General features: G+C 40.1%; 1 protein-coding gene across 2 annotated transcripts in view; it reads left to right on the forward strand.

Moving 5' to 3' along the window:
• The first annotated feature begins 7,716 nt into the window (after positions 1-7,716).
• Positions 7,717-14,970, forward strand: part of LOC101434038 (UPF0547 protein C16orf87) — a 36,316-nt gene continuing 29,062 nt past the window's right edge. Inside the window, exons 1-2 of one of the 2 annotated variants that reach the window (XR_189043.5) lie at positions 7,717-7,940; positions 13,644-13,740. Coding sequence is in view for 1 of the 2 variants with exons in the window: in XM_004479675.5 (XP_004479732.2) it covers positions 7,875-7,940; positions 13,644-13,740 (163 nt within the window). In the remaining variant the exon portion in view is untranslated. The remainder of the gene's footprint in view (positions 7,941-13,643; positions 13,741-14,970) is intronic. The other variant, XM_004479675.5, reaches the window with a different exon arrangement.

Consider the following 14,970-nt stretch of genomic DNA (forward strand, 5'->3'; position numbering starts at 1 on the left):
GATGTGCAGAAAAGTCCAAACAGCAGGAGTAAACCATGATGAGACAAAAAAAGAAGATATGGGTCATTGAGCTATCCTAGAGATCTGCCCTACCACTTCCAACAAAGAGTGCAGGCCCAAGAAACAAACTGTGCTTATGGATCCAGTGGTGCATGAAACTGGTATGCTGTGTCTTTCTTTTTGCTATGTGAACCAATAAACATCCTTTTTGCTTAAACCATTTTGAATTTGTTTTTCCACTTTGGCAAAAGAAAGATTCTGGATTGATATGCTCCCTTTCCTTACCTGTAAAATGAAGCTCATGATGATACCTTGCAGAGTTTAGAAAAAACAGTGACAATTAAAATAAAGGAGGGAAGCAGACTTGGCCCAGTGGTTAGGGCGTTCGTCTACCATATGGGAGGTCCGTGGTTCAAACCCTGGGCCTCCTTGACCCTTGTGGAGCTGGCCCATGCATAGTGCTGATGCCCATAAGGAGTGCCATGCCACGCAGGGGTGTCCCCGCGTAGGAGAGCCCCATGCACAAGGAGTGCAACCCGTATGGAGAGCTGCCCAGTGCAAAAGAAAGTGCAGCCTGCCCAGGAATGGCACCACACAAATGGAGAGCTGACGCAGCAAGATGACACAACAAAAAGAAACACAGATTCCCGTGCTGCTGACAACAACAGAAGTGGACAAAGAATATGCAGCAAATAGATACTGAGAACAGACAACTGGGACTGGGGGGGGGGGGGGTGGAGGGGAGAGAAAGAAATAAAATAAATCTTTAAAATAAAGGAGAAGGAACAGAGTAGATGACAATGAAATACAAGGAAAAGTAATACTGTGAAAATAAAAGAAAGGAGGCAAAAACAAGGTATGGCAGTTTGATATTATTTATGAATTCCAGCAAGAGATATTGATTATATTTGTAAATTGGTCTGTTCCTCTGGGCATGATACCCCTTTGTTTGTATTAAATTCAGAGTTTTCACTTTTACTTTATTTAATCAAGATTAGGGCTTTCATTCAACCACATCATTAGGGTGTGCAGGGTTGAGTCCCCACCTCCTTGGTAGGCTATATAAACAGACGCTCAATCAAGAACACAGAGAAGTAGATGCAGAGAAATAGATGGCAGAGGAGAGAACTTGGTTTTGACACTGGAGCCCTGGGAAGAGAGATGAGCCTGATAGTTTACAGCTGACCTTGTGAAGAGACCAGAGCAGTTGAGCCTGGAAAGAAACAAGCCCTGGGAAGAGAGATGAATTTTATGTCAACCTACAGCTGAGATCGGAAGAAACTGGAACCATGGAGCTTTAAGAGGAAGAAGGAAGGCTGAACCCTTGCAAACATAACCTGCCATCTTGCTTCACCATCTTGCAGACATCACTTTGGGTGAGAGAGTACCTCTTATGGTACCTTAAGTTGGACTCCTTAGGACCTTGTGACTGTTAACTTCTCCCCAAATAAATATCCTTTATAAAAACCAACAGATTTCTGATACTTTGCATCAACACCCCTTTTGGCTGATTAATATACAAGGTGTGGGAGTCCTCTGGAAGCCCTTCTGTGTTTAGGGCAGGCCATTGAGCTAAGGCCAGTGCTCAGTGAAAGCTGGTGCCTGACTTGAACTGTCTAGAGTTACCCTGATGTAAAGGAGAGCTGGCCTCTTCAAGTCTCTTTTAGCCTGAGGCTTTTCTCTAATGAGTGCTCGGTGACCTGGTTTTATTAGCCAAGCAAGAGAAAAGAAAAGTCCTCCTTCAGGTCAGAGATTAAGCTTCTCACCCTCTTTCTCTTTACTTTGACAATTATTTGTATTGTTTTTAAAATCATGAACTGTTCCTTTTTGGAAGTATGGAGGATAAATATTGTAAACAAAATAAACATGAAATGACTGCATTTTCAATTTTGCGATGGTCATCTCTATGTTGCTTTGGAAAAATAGGAATTAAATTTATAAATTTTAACCTTTAATACAGGAGCTACTTTTGGATAGTTAAGAAGAATACTTAATGCCCATAAAGACCTGCCAAGTGTTCCAAAAGTCTCATTCTCTTCTTTGAGAAAGCAAAAACTAGAGGTTAAAAACACTTCCTGGCAGGAAATGGATGTGGCTCAACCAATTGGGCTCCCATCTACCATATAGGAAGTCCAGGGTTTGATGCCAAGGTCTCCTGATGAGGGCAAGCTGGCCCACATGGTAAGCTGGCCCATGCAGAGTGCCAGCCCACGCTGAATGCCGCCCCGTGCAGGAGTGCCCCTCTGCGTGGGAAAGCCGCCCCACATAGGAGTGCTGGCCAATGCAGGAGTGCCAGCTAACGCTGAGAGCTGTCACAGCAAGATGATGCAACAAGAGATACAGAGGAGAGAAAATAAGAAGACATAGCAGAACAGGGAGTTGAAGTGGTGCAAGAAAGTAATTGTCTCTCTCCCACTCTGGGAGGTCCCAAGATTGGTTCCCGGAGACACCTAATGAGAGTACAAGCAGACACAGAAGAACACACAGCGAATGGACACAGAGAGCAGACATTGTGGGGAATTGAGGGGTGGGGGTTGGAGAAATAAATAAAATAAATCTAAAAAAAAAAGACTCCCTGATAGAAACTTTGAGTTTTGAATAGCAAAATAAATATGGAACTGGAGATGGCGCTGCCACATTTTACTTCCCCAGCCTCCTTGAGGTAGATTGGTTCCTAATTATGAGAGAGAAAAAGTGGCTTTGAATAGCCATTTCGGTTCCTCTGGTACATAATACTTGTTATTAAAGAAGCCCCTGCCTGGTCTAATTGTTTATTGTGAGATTAGAGTACCCACAGCCACTTTAACAGTATGCATGAAAAATCTTGAGCAAAATTAGTGGCATCTAATGCCACTGAAAAGTGGATTCCTCCAATAACTGTCCTCAGTATTTCCTTCAGGGCCCTCTAATCCCTGTGGGCTCTACCCTGCCCTTTTGGGATTCTTTCTTCTCTTACTGTCTCTGCTGCAGCCACAATAGCTTTCTTTTAATTCCTTATTCCTCAGGACATTTACCTATGCTGTTGTCTCAGCCTGGAATATTTGCTAACCTTTCCCTCTTTAACTCTACCCATCATGCATATTTCCTCAAGGACAGTTTTCCCTGATTCCCCACCCTACAAAAGGCCAGTCCTCCTGACGAATTGCCTTAGAAAACAGGTATGATTCCTTCAAAATTCTGATCACAGTAATTATATATTTATTTGTATGAATGTTTATGTAGTATCTGTATTCTCTACAAGGTAACAAAATTTGCAACAGCAGGGACTTTATTTTGCTCACAAGATTGTACTCCCATCAAGAGCATAAGGTCCAGCACATAGTATGTATGTAGTAAATTCTTGTTGAATGAATAACTTAGTGTAAAAGGCACATTTCATCCACTTAGTGGAAAACCCTTGTATCTGACTCATTGTAAGGAAGCAAATACTTGAAAACCTAATGAACAATGGCTTAGACAAGTAGGTTTTGCTTCCAATATCTTTGAAAAATTTCAAACATAGAAAGTATTTCAAAGAATTTTAATGTGAACATCATATGTCCACCAACTAAATTCTATCATTGATTTTTTACTTTTTAAAAATCACTTATCTTTCTAGCCATTCTTGTATCCATCCATCAATCTTATCTTTTATTTAATGCATTTCAAAGTAAGTTGCAGCATCAGCATATATTACCCTAAATTTTTGAGCATATACATCATTTACTAGAGTTGAATATTTGCTTAAGATTCTCGGTTGAGATAAAATTTAAATTCAATAAAATGTTCAAATCCTAAGTATACCATTCATTAGATTTTGGCATATGTAAACCCTTGTGTAAATCAAACCCCTATCAAGATATAGACTATATCATCAGCCTAGAAAGTACTCTCATTCCCATTTTATGTTAATTCTCAGCCTTACCTCCTAGAGGCAACCATTGCTCTGCTTTTTTTTTTTTCCACCTTAGGAGAGTTTTGCCTTTTCTAGAACTGCATATAAATGGGATTCTACAATAGGTATTCTTTTGTATATTTGCTTCCTTCACTCAGCATGTTTTAGAGATTCATCCACGTTGTTGCATTTGTTCCTTTTTAATGATGATTAACATTCTGTTGAATGAATATGCCACCGTTTATTTACCTTTTTTTCCCTTTAAGATTTATTTATTTCTCTCCCCTTCCCCCCTCCCAGTTGTCTGTTCTCTGTGTCCATTCGCTGTATGTTCTTCTGTGACCACTTCTATTCTTATCAGCTCTGTGTCCATTTGCTGTATGTTCTTCTGTGACGACTTCTATCCTTATCAGGGGCACAGGTCTTTTCGTTGCGTCATCTTGTTTGTGTCAGCTCTCTGTGTGTGCAGTACCATTCTTGGGCAGGCTGCACTTTCTTTTGTGCTGGGCGGCTCTCCTTACAGGGTGCACTCCTTGCGCGTGGGGCTCCCCTACGTGGGGGACACCCCTACGCGGGGGATACCCCTGCATGGCAGGCACTACTTGCGCACATCAGCACTGCGCATGGGCCAGCTCCACACAGGTTAAGGAGGCCCGAGGTTTGAACCACGGACCTCCCATGTGGTAGGCCAATGCCCTATCCATTGGGCCAAGTCCACTTCCCTTATTTACCTTTTTGATAGACATTTGTCCCGACCCCCAGTTTGAGCCTATTATGTATAAAGCTACTATGAATATTTTCACATAAGTCTTTTTGTGGACCTATGTTTTCATTTTTCTTGGGTAACTACATAGGATTAGCAATATTGAGTCATAAACTGTGTATGTTTAGTTTTAGCAGACCTCTTTACACAGTGATTGCACCATTTTACACTCCCTCCAATAATGACTATTCCAGTTGCTTTACAATCTCACTAATCTTTGATGTTGTCAATCTTTTTAATTTTATCCATTCTGGTGGGTTGTAACCTATACCCTCCCCTTTCCACCCCCTATACATATTCTTTAGGGAAGCAGGCTAGGACTGGGGACTCAGGCGCTTTTTAGCTTTCTGTTCATGCCTCTTAGTGAATTGGCCATTGTTCCCATGAATGACACCTGTGATAGGCCGCCTCTAAAATGGCCCCCAATGATCTCTGTCTCTTGATTTTCTCACCCTTATGTAATCGGATACCACTGAGCAATGGGATACCACTGAGATTAGTTTGTAAAAAGGCTTCTGGCTTGGGTAGTCTCTCCTGTTCTTTATTTTTTGGATGTCTTACTCTAGGGGAAGCCATCTGCTATGTTGTGAGGCAGCCCTATGAAGAGGGCCACATGGTGAGAGACTGAGGCCTGCCAACATCAGTTGATTGAGCCTAGAAACAGATCTCCTAGTGGAGTCTTCAAATGAGACTTCAAAAGCAGAGGCACTAAACAAAGCCACACCTGGATTCCTGACCCACAGCAACGGTGAGATAATAAATGTATGTTGTGTTAAGCTGTAAGTTTTGGGATAACTTATTATGTAACAATACATAATACAACTTCTCATTATCTCATTGTTATAAGAGATGTACTTTTAGGGTCTCATTTTCTTGCTCTGGGCTGTAAGAGAAAGTATGAAAAGCAAAGGACAAAGATTTTTTTTTTTTGAGGGGGAGATGAATCTGTCCATTTTTATTAGGAAATCACAAATCTTGCCAGAAAACCTACCCAGCAGATTTTGGTTTATGTCTTATTGGCCAGAGGACCACGTGGCATATGACCACTCAAAACTAGTAGGTAGGTAGAGAGGAACGGGATTTGAATGGAGTCACATTAGCCAGCTCTCAGTGTCTGCCATATCAACCATTCTATAGACCCCACACAGTTAAAGGCCTATCCCTCCACACAACTCCAGTCAAGTGTCCTTTCTGGGAGATCTTCAGAGAAAGGACCCATTTAAATGAAACTTTCAAAAAGCTGTCCTCAGACTGACCTCAGGCTACAGGGCTTGGATTTCTGATTCACACCCTACTCCAGTTTCATAAGGGGGAAACTCAGGTACTATCTTCTTTTCTACTTTTGTTGCTCCAGTCCCTTGCAATAAAAACTTGAGAGTCACCCTGGAAATGTCTCCTCACCTCCACAGCAAAATAGCCCCTCACCTTGGTCTCCTCACCTCCACAGCAAAATAGCCCCTCAAGTCTTGCTAATGTTTTTCAACCCCATTCCTTTCTTTCTTGGCTACTGCCCTTCCTCTCCCTTTGCCTCAGGTCTGACACCTGGGGCATTTTGCTAGACTTATTATTCTTGACTTAAAATCCTATCTTGTGAACTCCCCATCTTAAAATGCTTATTGCCCGCTTTCGCTCAGGATGGAGCCCAAACTCCATTCCCTGGTACCAAAAGCCCTGCAGAACTGGAAATGGCCCACCCTCCATCTTATCTCTCTTTCCTGACTTGGTGTATCCACAAGACTAAACTGCTAGCTTCCCCTTTTTTGCTCACACTGTCCCATCTATTTGATAGGTTTTCTTTATTGGGCAACTCCACCTCATCCTTAGGGATTCAGTTTAGGAGACATATCTTCTAGGAAGCCTTACAGGATCTGCAACTCCCCCCACGGTGGATCAAGTGGCCTCCACAGTAGCTGTGAACAAATCTTTTCCCCTTTTCCTGGGGAAAAGGCCATACTACATTGACTTAGTAGGAAATTCAAATAATACAAGAGGATATGGAATGGAAAGTAAACCTCCCACCCATCCCTGCCCTCCAGTTCCTTTTCCAGTTTCTTGTGTTTCCTAATATAGTTAACATATATGCAAGCATAAATGTATTTTTATATTATTTTTGTACAAATAGTAACATTCTAAACACGGTGTTCTGTCCCTTTGTTTTCACTTACCACTATGTCTTGGACATCGTATAACTTCATATAGATCTATCTCATTCTTTTGAAAAACTATTGTATGCATACCTTAATTTTCTCAAACACTTTCATGTTGATAGGCACCTGGGCTGAAATTTTGTTCTAATAAAAATGCTGCATTTTGCAACATTTCTGCACATTGCATTTGAGCATAGAATTGCTAGGTCAAAGGGTAAGTGCATTTTAAATTTTGATACATATTGTCTTCTTAAGAGAGCCAACTGATTTACCCTTTCCAGCAAACAATCCAACTCCTCTGTATTCGAATGTTACAGCATCTGCATACTAGAATGTGTGTTCTTTGAGGACAGGTACCTAGTAAAATTCACATTTGTCTGACACAATTGGCCTTCAATAAATTTAGTCAATTTTATTGACTTAACGAATTTAATCTCTCGCAGCACCGAGCTCAGGGCTTTACATACAGTAGGTTTAGCAAATGTCCATGATAATTCCTCAATGGTTAGATTTGCCAGCTTTACTGAGGTTTATAAAATGCTATGGTAAGGGCTCAACGCTTTTCCTCTCCCTTCCTCTTTCACTCTCACTTTCTCCTCTCCCCAAGAAGGGGCGTGTCTAGCACCACCACCGGCCCTCTTTGTGCATTCGTTGGTGGAACTGGACTCCCGTTACGCCGGGCCCCGCCCAAACCACGCCCCTACGCGGTCCTCCGGGTTGGGAGAAGGCGTGGCCGTTGTCACGTCAGGTGATCGGGACAGTATCCTTTCGTGGGGCCCTTGGCGGGCTCCAGGCCGTCTCGGACTGGAGACCGCGGGTCAGCATAGGCAGCTCGGCTCACGGACCCCAAGAGCCGACCCGCGAGACCCTCGGCGCGCAGTGTCCCGCCCCCTCGTACGCCCCGCCTCCTTGTACGCCCCGCCCGCCACGCAGGCTCCGCGCGAGCTCACGCACGCGCGCTCGTAGCCTTCAGAACTCCGTTGCGCACAGCGGGGCAGGGCGGGCGGGCGTTAGGCGGCTGAGGAACTAGGGGAGGAGCCCGAGACACCGCCGCCGCCTCCGCCGCCGCAGCTGCAGAGGGGAGAGGAGCATGTCTGCAACTCGAGCCAAGAAAGTGAAGATGGCCACCAAATCATGCCCCGAGTGCGACCAACAGGTGGGCGCCGGGGTTGGACTCGCGAGTCTGCGGGGCGGGCGGATGCGCGGGCGGATGCGCGGGCGAGCGGCGGTTGTGCGGCGGCAGTTGGCTGTGGAGAGGCCGCCTCTCCGGGGTCCGGGCGGGGGGCTGGCCCTTGGGCTCGGTGGCCGGGCTGCGCCGAGAGGGTGCCCGGGAGACGTCCCAGGCGACAGCCTGGTCGGCGCCGCCTTGGCGGTGGTCTGATGGGCGAGTGGGTCCTTCTTGTGGCTCGGTAGCGTGGGAGGGGGCGTGGGTTTGTCGTGAGCGACCGGACGCCCAGTCCAGACCCTGTTGGCTCCGGGTGACAGCGGCGGGAGCCTGGGCTTTGGCCCTAGTGGACTGGCTCGACCCCTAACAACCAGTAGCCCCCTTTTGCCCCGGTTCGAATGCCCAGTGTGACCGACTCCGAGTCCAGCCCCTGGCTACCAAAGCCCCCTCTTGCCACGCAGGATTGCTTTGTTCCCATTTCAGACGTGTATAGCGGACCCCTAACTGTCCCCTCCCCGCCCCCCATGGCGACCTGGGCGAACACTAAAATGTGACAAAAGGGACGGCAATGTGATTTTAAGTTTCGGCGAATTTGGAGATTTTCTCCTAAATGTATTTATTATATTTTTTATTAGATACATTTATTTATTTTTTTCCTGTTTTAAGTAATTGTAAATCAGTTTTTGCATTCTTTTAAACAGAACATTATTGAATAACGTCCCCCCGCGGCATCCACTGTTAAGAATTTGGCATGTCTACATCCAGATCTTTTAATATACATGTAGTTTTGTGAATTTTGAATGTTTTCTTACTGAATGCATTTCATAACTGCAATTTAAAAAAATACGTTTGCTGTTTTCTGCATTTAAACGTGAGATTCCTTTTAACTAGAATATATTAATGATATTCTAAGCCTTACAGTCTTAGAGTTAAAACTCAATTAAAACCATTCGTGAGACCCTCTTTTCATGCCAACATGCAGATCTGAGTGTTTTTCCATTTCCACTGTGTGAATTTTTTCGAAATGACTACCTCTCTCACCTCCTCCTTTCCTTTTTTTTTTTTTATAAAGAGTAATTTGAAATGACTGCAGACTTTTAAAAACAAAAAGCTGATTTTAGTGCATTCTTTAGGGAATACTCTTGTGGGTTGACCAAATCTGTTACTTGTTTTGTTCAGTATTTTTCAGGGACAGTGGTAGAAATGCCCATCAGAGAAACATTGTGCCACAGTTTTTTGAGCATTACCAGTATGCAGCATAAAAATAATTTAGTCATATTTTCCAAAGAATTAATTCCATTCTTGTCATTAAATTAATCCTTACAAAATTGGACTTTGAGATATGTCGTTTTGCAGGAGATTAATTTCAGTATTTAAATCATTTCCATTTGTTCCAGTTAATTGTGTGGAAGTATAAGGTTTACATGGTATGCAGTGTGCATTCCAGTTTCTGTAAGGGCACAAGTTGTTGCAAATCTTGACCTTCTTTTACTTGGCATAAAGTAACCTTTCAGGAAGAAAACCTGTTTTTAATATCCTGATTAAAGAAAGAGGAAAGGAAGATAAATTTGTAGGAGGCCCTAACAACTATTCAACAAAATGTCATCAACATTTTGTTTGGAAAGATTACATTAATTTTGTTGCACACGTATACATACACATACACTACACACTACTTATGTTCTTTTATGTAAAATCAGTTGCTATATAATTTAAAATGTTGACTTATTCTTTATTCTGAATACTTAACCTAACTTGATGATTTTTAAAAGTGGTTTTTCTGAGCTAAAGAAAATTTTATATTATAAATATATTTAAAATATAATTATAGTTGTAGCTATCATTATTTAAAACTACAATCTTCCTTTAATTATAAACTGGAAAAATTATCAGATTTTTTAAAACAACATACTAAAATACTGCTGTGATTCTAATTAGCCTAAAGAATATTAAATTATAATTTAGATATAGTTTATACATAAATGTAAAATTTTTAAAACTTGAAGTCTCCCCAGTTGAATAGATTTCCATATGTCTTGTGTATGTGTATGAAGTTTAAAAACATAGGTACAGAGACCAGCAAAGAAGAAAGCTAGGAGATTCTCAGTTGCCTTATAACACCCCCTTTGTAGGCCTCTATTGAAATTGTAGTTCTCAAATATCTAAACCATATTACTTTTCATTTCAAGGGGCTTTACAGCCATTAACCACTCAAAATTCACTGAAGCATTTTGTGTGTAGTAATATTTAGGATTCTTTTCTGATATCTTTTGTGTGGGTTTCTGTTTTTGCCTTAATTTTAAAGAGTAGATTTTTTTCCCATTGAAAGAAATTTTAAGTGACATATGGAAATATGTCTGCTATAGGTAACTTCAGTTCTTTTAGCAAGAATATAAATGACTTCTCTATAACATGTTTGCTTTAAAACTTTTTTAGCCAGTGAGACAGTATATGACCAAGATGTTTTTTCTTGAAGCTTTTTACCTGTTTTACTTGTAAAACATATAAACAATCTATATATACTTTTCAAGGAGTGAATAGAGTACATCCACAGTAAACCTTCAGTAAAGAATAATTTGGTGGGTTTTTAAAATTTTGTTTTATTTTAAAAGTCTGAAAGTGTAGCATTATTTTAAGCATTATCAACGGAAATTTAAAGGAAGTTTAGCCTGTTTGTTTTAAATGTAAATTATAATGAGTTTAGTGAGATTAGTATTACCAAAGTTGTCTAACCTGAAAGATAATTTTTTTTAAAGGATCTGGTGGTGGTAGTGGTGGGTGGTTGTTTTTTAGAGGAATGAAGCGAGTCAATTAGCTCATGCATATGAATGTTTCTTGAACATAAAACACTTTCGTTAGGGGATAAAAATTAACGTGTCAGTTGAATTAGTGTTTGTGTATTCTGGATCCCAAAGCTAAATGTGTAATTCACATCTAACTGCAGCACTCTTTATTAGTTCTGGATATAGGTTGCTATTGTTTTCTTGTATATGAGACAGAGCACCTATTATTTTGAAATTTATTGAGTTTCAGTAGCTAGAAGAAAATGCTTGCTGAGTAGCAAAGATTCTGTGGCATAAGAACATCTTGTTCCTGTGTTTTTTGGATAGCACTAATTAAAACAATTTTCATTATTGTGACTGTGTTTAATGATGTGTTTTGGTGTAAAGGAAATGAGTCAGTACCTTTGAGATTAGTTTCTATGAAGAACTGAAATTTAAAAAATGACAAACAGGACTATTTTGGGCAGATTTAAAATTATTAAAAAAAATGTATTACATTTAAGCCATAGTTCAGTTATGAAGGAACCTCATCCCTTTTTTAAATAAAGCAAGCTCTTGGACATATCTGAAGTTTAATTATTTTTTATAGGATTCATTATTTCTCTTAAAATTAGAGATCCTTTGTTCAGTATTTTTATGCAAAGAAAAAGAACTCTTCAGTCAATACTTCAGCTTATTTAATTAGACCAAGTATTTAGAATATGAGGCAATCTGTACATATATGGATAAAAAGCTTTATAATTATAACTGAACTTTTACACAAGGAAGAAAAATGGACAGATGGAATTTATTTTACAAATGCAACTGCAATTTTCTGACTGTAATTCAGTGAGTACTTTTTTGTAGACTTTTACTTTTGGTTTTTGGTGAACATGTCTTGGAGTCTAAGGATCAGTAAGGTTAATTAATATTTGTGAAGTGATTATGGGAGAAAATCTTTTTTTTTTTTCAGTGATTTTCAATAAAATTTTTGACTTAAAATTTTTTTATCTTTTTATTTTTTATCTTTAAAGAGCTTTATAATACGTAAATGACCATTGAAAATATAGGAGGATTCCCATATAGCTCATCCCCTCCCCCTCCCACATTTTTCCCCATTAACAATATCGTTCATTAGTGTGCTATACTGGTTATAGCTGATGACCACATTGAAGCATTGCTACTAACCATGATCAATAGTTTATATTATAGTTTATATTTTGCACCACACATTTTTATAGGTTTTGACAAAATGTATAAAGACCTGTATCCGTCATGGCACTGTCATTGAGAACAATTCCACTGTCCCCAGAATGCTGCATGTTACACCTCTTCTTCCCTCTCCCTCCCTTCAGAACCTTTGATGACCACTGCCTTTATATTAATATCATAAGACCTTCCATTGCTAGAATAATCTACTTTAGTTCATATGTTTGTTCATTCCTCATTCCTTAATGTTGAAAATTTTAGGATGGTAATGCCCACTCTGTTTCTGATTAAGAGGGGTCCCACATCCTGTGGGGCAGATGGATGGAACTGTCTTGCTTGCAGTTGTAGATGCTCTCTGTTTTTTGGGATGGGTGTTGTACATCATTTTTTAGTTTTTCTGGGTGAGCCCAATGAACTAGAGAGTAGGTGTTGCAGCACTGCTGAGATTCAGTGCTCAACTGGCATGTGAACAGACTGAATTTTCAATAAAGTTCAGCTTAAAACATATGTATAGGCTCATAGACTGCTTGATGTAGAGAAAGAAACTGTAAATATTATACAGATGAGGAAATAGAAGCATGAAAGAGCTTAAATGTTTTATCCAAGGTCCTCTGGAGCTCAGAGGAGAAGAACCTAGATTTCAACTACTGCCTTTTCTACAGTCCCTTTTGCTTATACTATACTTTTGCTCTGAAGCTGTTGTTACAAACTATTCATTTTCTGTTAGTGGTGCTTTGTATTTGCCCTTTCATGCTAGAACCATGAGAGTCATTTTCACTACTTCCTACTTAATCATCAGTAGCCAGTTTGGGGGAAGCGGACTTGACCCAATGGATAGGGCATACGCCTACCACATGGGAGGTCTGCGGTTCAAACCCCGGGCCTCCTTGACCCGTATGGAGCTGGCCCATGCACAGTGCTGATGTGCCAAGGAGTGCTGTGCCACAGAGGGTGTCCCCCGTGTAGGGGAGCCCCACGCGCAAGGAGTACACCCTGTAAGTAGAGCTGCCCAGTGCGAAAGAAAGTGCAGCCTGCCCAAGATTGGCGCCACACACACGGACAGCTGACACAACAAAAAGAAACACAGATTCCTGTTGCCACTGATAAGGATAGAAGCAGTCACAGAAGAACAAACAGCAAATGGAAAACAGAGAGCAGACAACTTGGGAGGGGGTGTTGGGGGGGAAGAGGAGAGAACTAAATAAAAAATAAATCTTTGAAAAAAAAGTTCTTAAAAAAAAAAGTCAGTTTGGGCCTACCTTTGTTTTCTCCCCTTTGAAATGTCTGTCAGATTTACCTTTTCACATTTCCGTGCTCATTTTTCTAGCTGAGCCCTATAATCTTACACTGGAATTACTTTAATGCCTCTTAACCAATCTAACCTTTTTCAGTTTGTTCTATACCATAAACTGCTATCAGTTGACATTTTAGGAAATACTACTTTTTCTCTACATTTTCCCCTGGCTCTCATGCTGATATAGTTTTCTGTTGGTCATTCACATCAGCAATATACATCATGCAATCACTGTATGTATGGTATTGTTAAGCACTAGGAGAATGTGAAGAAGTCTAGGACATGATTCTCATCTCAATTTGTTGTAAGAAGATGGGATTTAAATAAGTCTATGATTTATACTTCAAGTAATTTATCATTCAGTTGAGGTTATCACAAATAGGTTTAACAATAGAAAAATAGTAATGTATTTTCCTTTTTTATCTATAGGTTCCTGTTGCATGTAAATCATGTCCCTGTGGTTACATATTTATTAGCAGAAAACTTTTAAATGCAAGACATTCAGAGAAATCACCACCTTCTACAGGTAATTGTGAGAGCTTTTTTAATTAGAAATTTAAACTTTTGTGGATTTATTATTTATGTTTTTTTCAATGAAGTTAAAAATTAAAATCTAGGGGGAGCAGGTGTAGCTCAGTGGTTTGAGCTCCTGCCTCCCATGTACAAGGTCTGGGGTTCAATCCCAAGTACCTCCTTAAAAAAAAAATTAAATCTATTGACATATGTCTTTGGCTTTTATTATCTATAGTAAATCAGCTTCTGGCCTTGGTTTGCTGTTCATTCCATTTAAATGTTAACTCCCTTACAATGCTGATTAAGCTTGCAGCTCATGCAGGGGAGAAGATAGGAGCCATTGAAGGGTTTTAAGCAGAGGATCACCTGATCTGATTTTTAAAAATAGCTTTATTAAGGTATAATTTACATAAATCACATATATTTAAGGTGTGCAGTTTATGTTTTGATGTGTATACACCATGCAGACAGTCATCACAATCAAAATAATCCCTTCTCCTTCTCCTCCTATCCCAGGGAACCACTGCTCTGATTTCTGTCACTATTCTAGCACTTTATGTAAATGGAAATATGCAGTATATACTCTTTTTTTGCCTGACATATTTCACTGAACATAATTATTTGAGACTCAGCCATATTGTTGTATCAATAATAGTTTATTCCTTTTTATTGCTTAGTAATATTCATTGTATGATATACCACAATTTGTTTATCCGTTCATCTGTTGATGGACATTTGGATATTTTCCTCAAAATGTGGGTAAAACTTGTAGCAACTTTAAAGTTTTGGGTTTTTTTTTTTTTTTTTTAAACTAGTGACTGTAGAAAAATATAGCTTGGTTTTGGTGTGAATACAGTTGTTAGACATACTGGTTATTTTTCTACAGTTGGTTGGTTTAGAATATGTAAAAAATTGTTATAATTCTGTTTGAACTTGTTACTTTCTCATTAATATAGGCAAATTGGATTTATTCAATGAATTATTCATAAAACTATGAGGTTTTGTTATTTATTCTTTGATAAAATCAGAACTTCATACAGTGATGATTCCAAAATAAAAGTAGATTGATTACGAATGTTTAGGCAAGCGAATTTGGCTCAGTGGATGGACTGTCCGCCTACCACATGGGAGGTCCGTTGTTCAAACCCAAAGCCTCCTGACTTGTGTAGTGAGCTGGCCCACACGCAGTGCTGATGCGCACAAGGAATGCCCTGCTACACAGGGGTGTTCCCTGCATAGGGGA

This window comes from Dasypus novemcinctus, chromosome 18, assembly GCF_030445035.2.
Source record: "Dasypus novemcinctus isolate mDasNov1 chromosome 18, mDasNov1.1.hap2, whole genome shotgun sequence".
NCBI classification, from domain to species: Eukaryota; Metazoa; Chordata; class Mammalia; order Cingulata; family Dasypodidae; genus Dasypus; species Dasypus novemcinctus.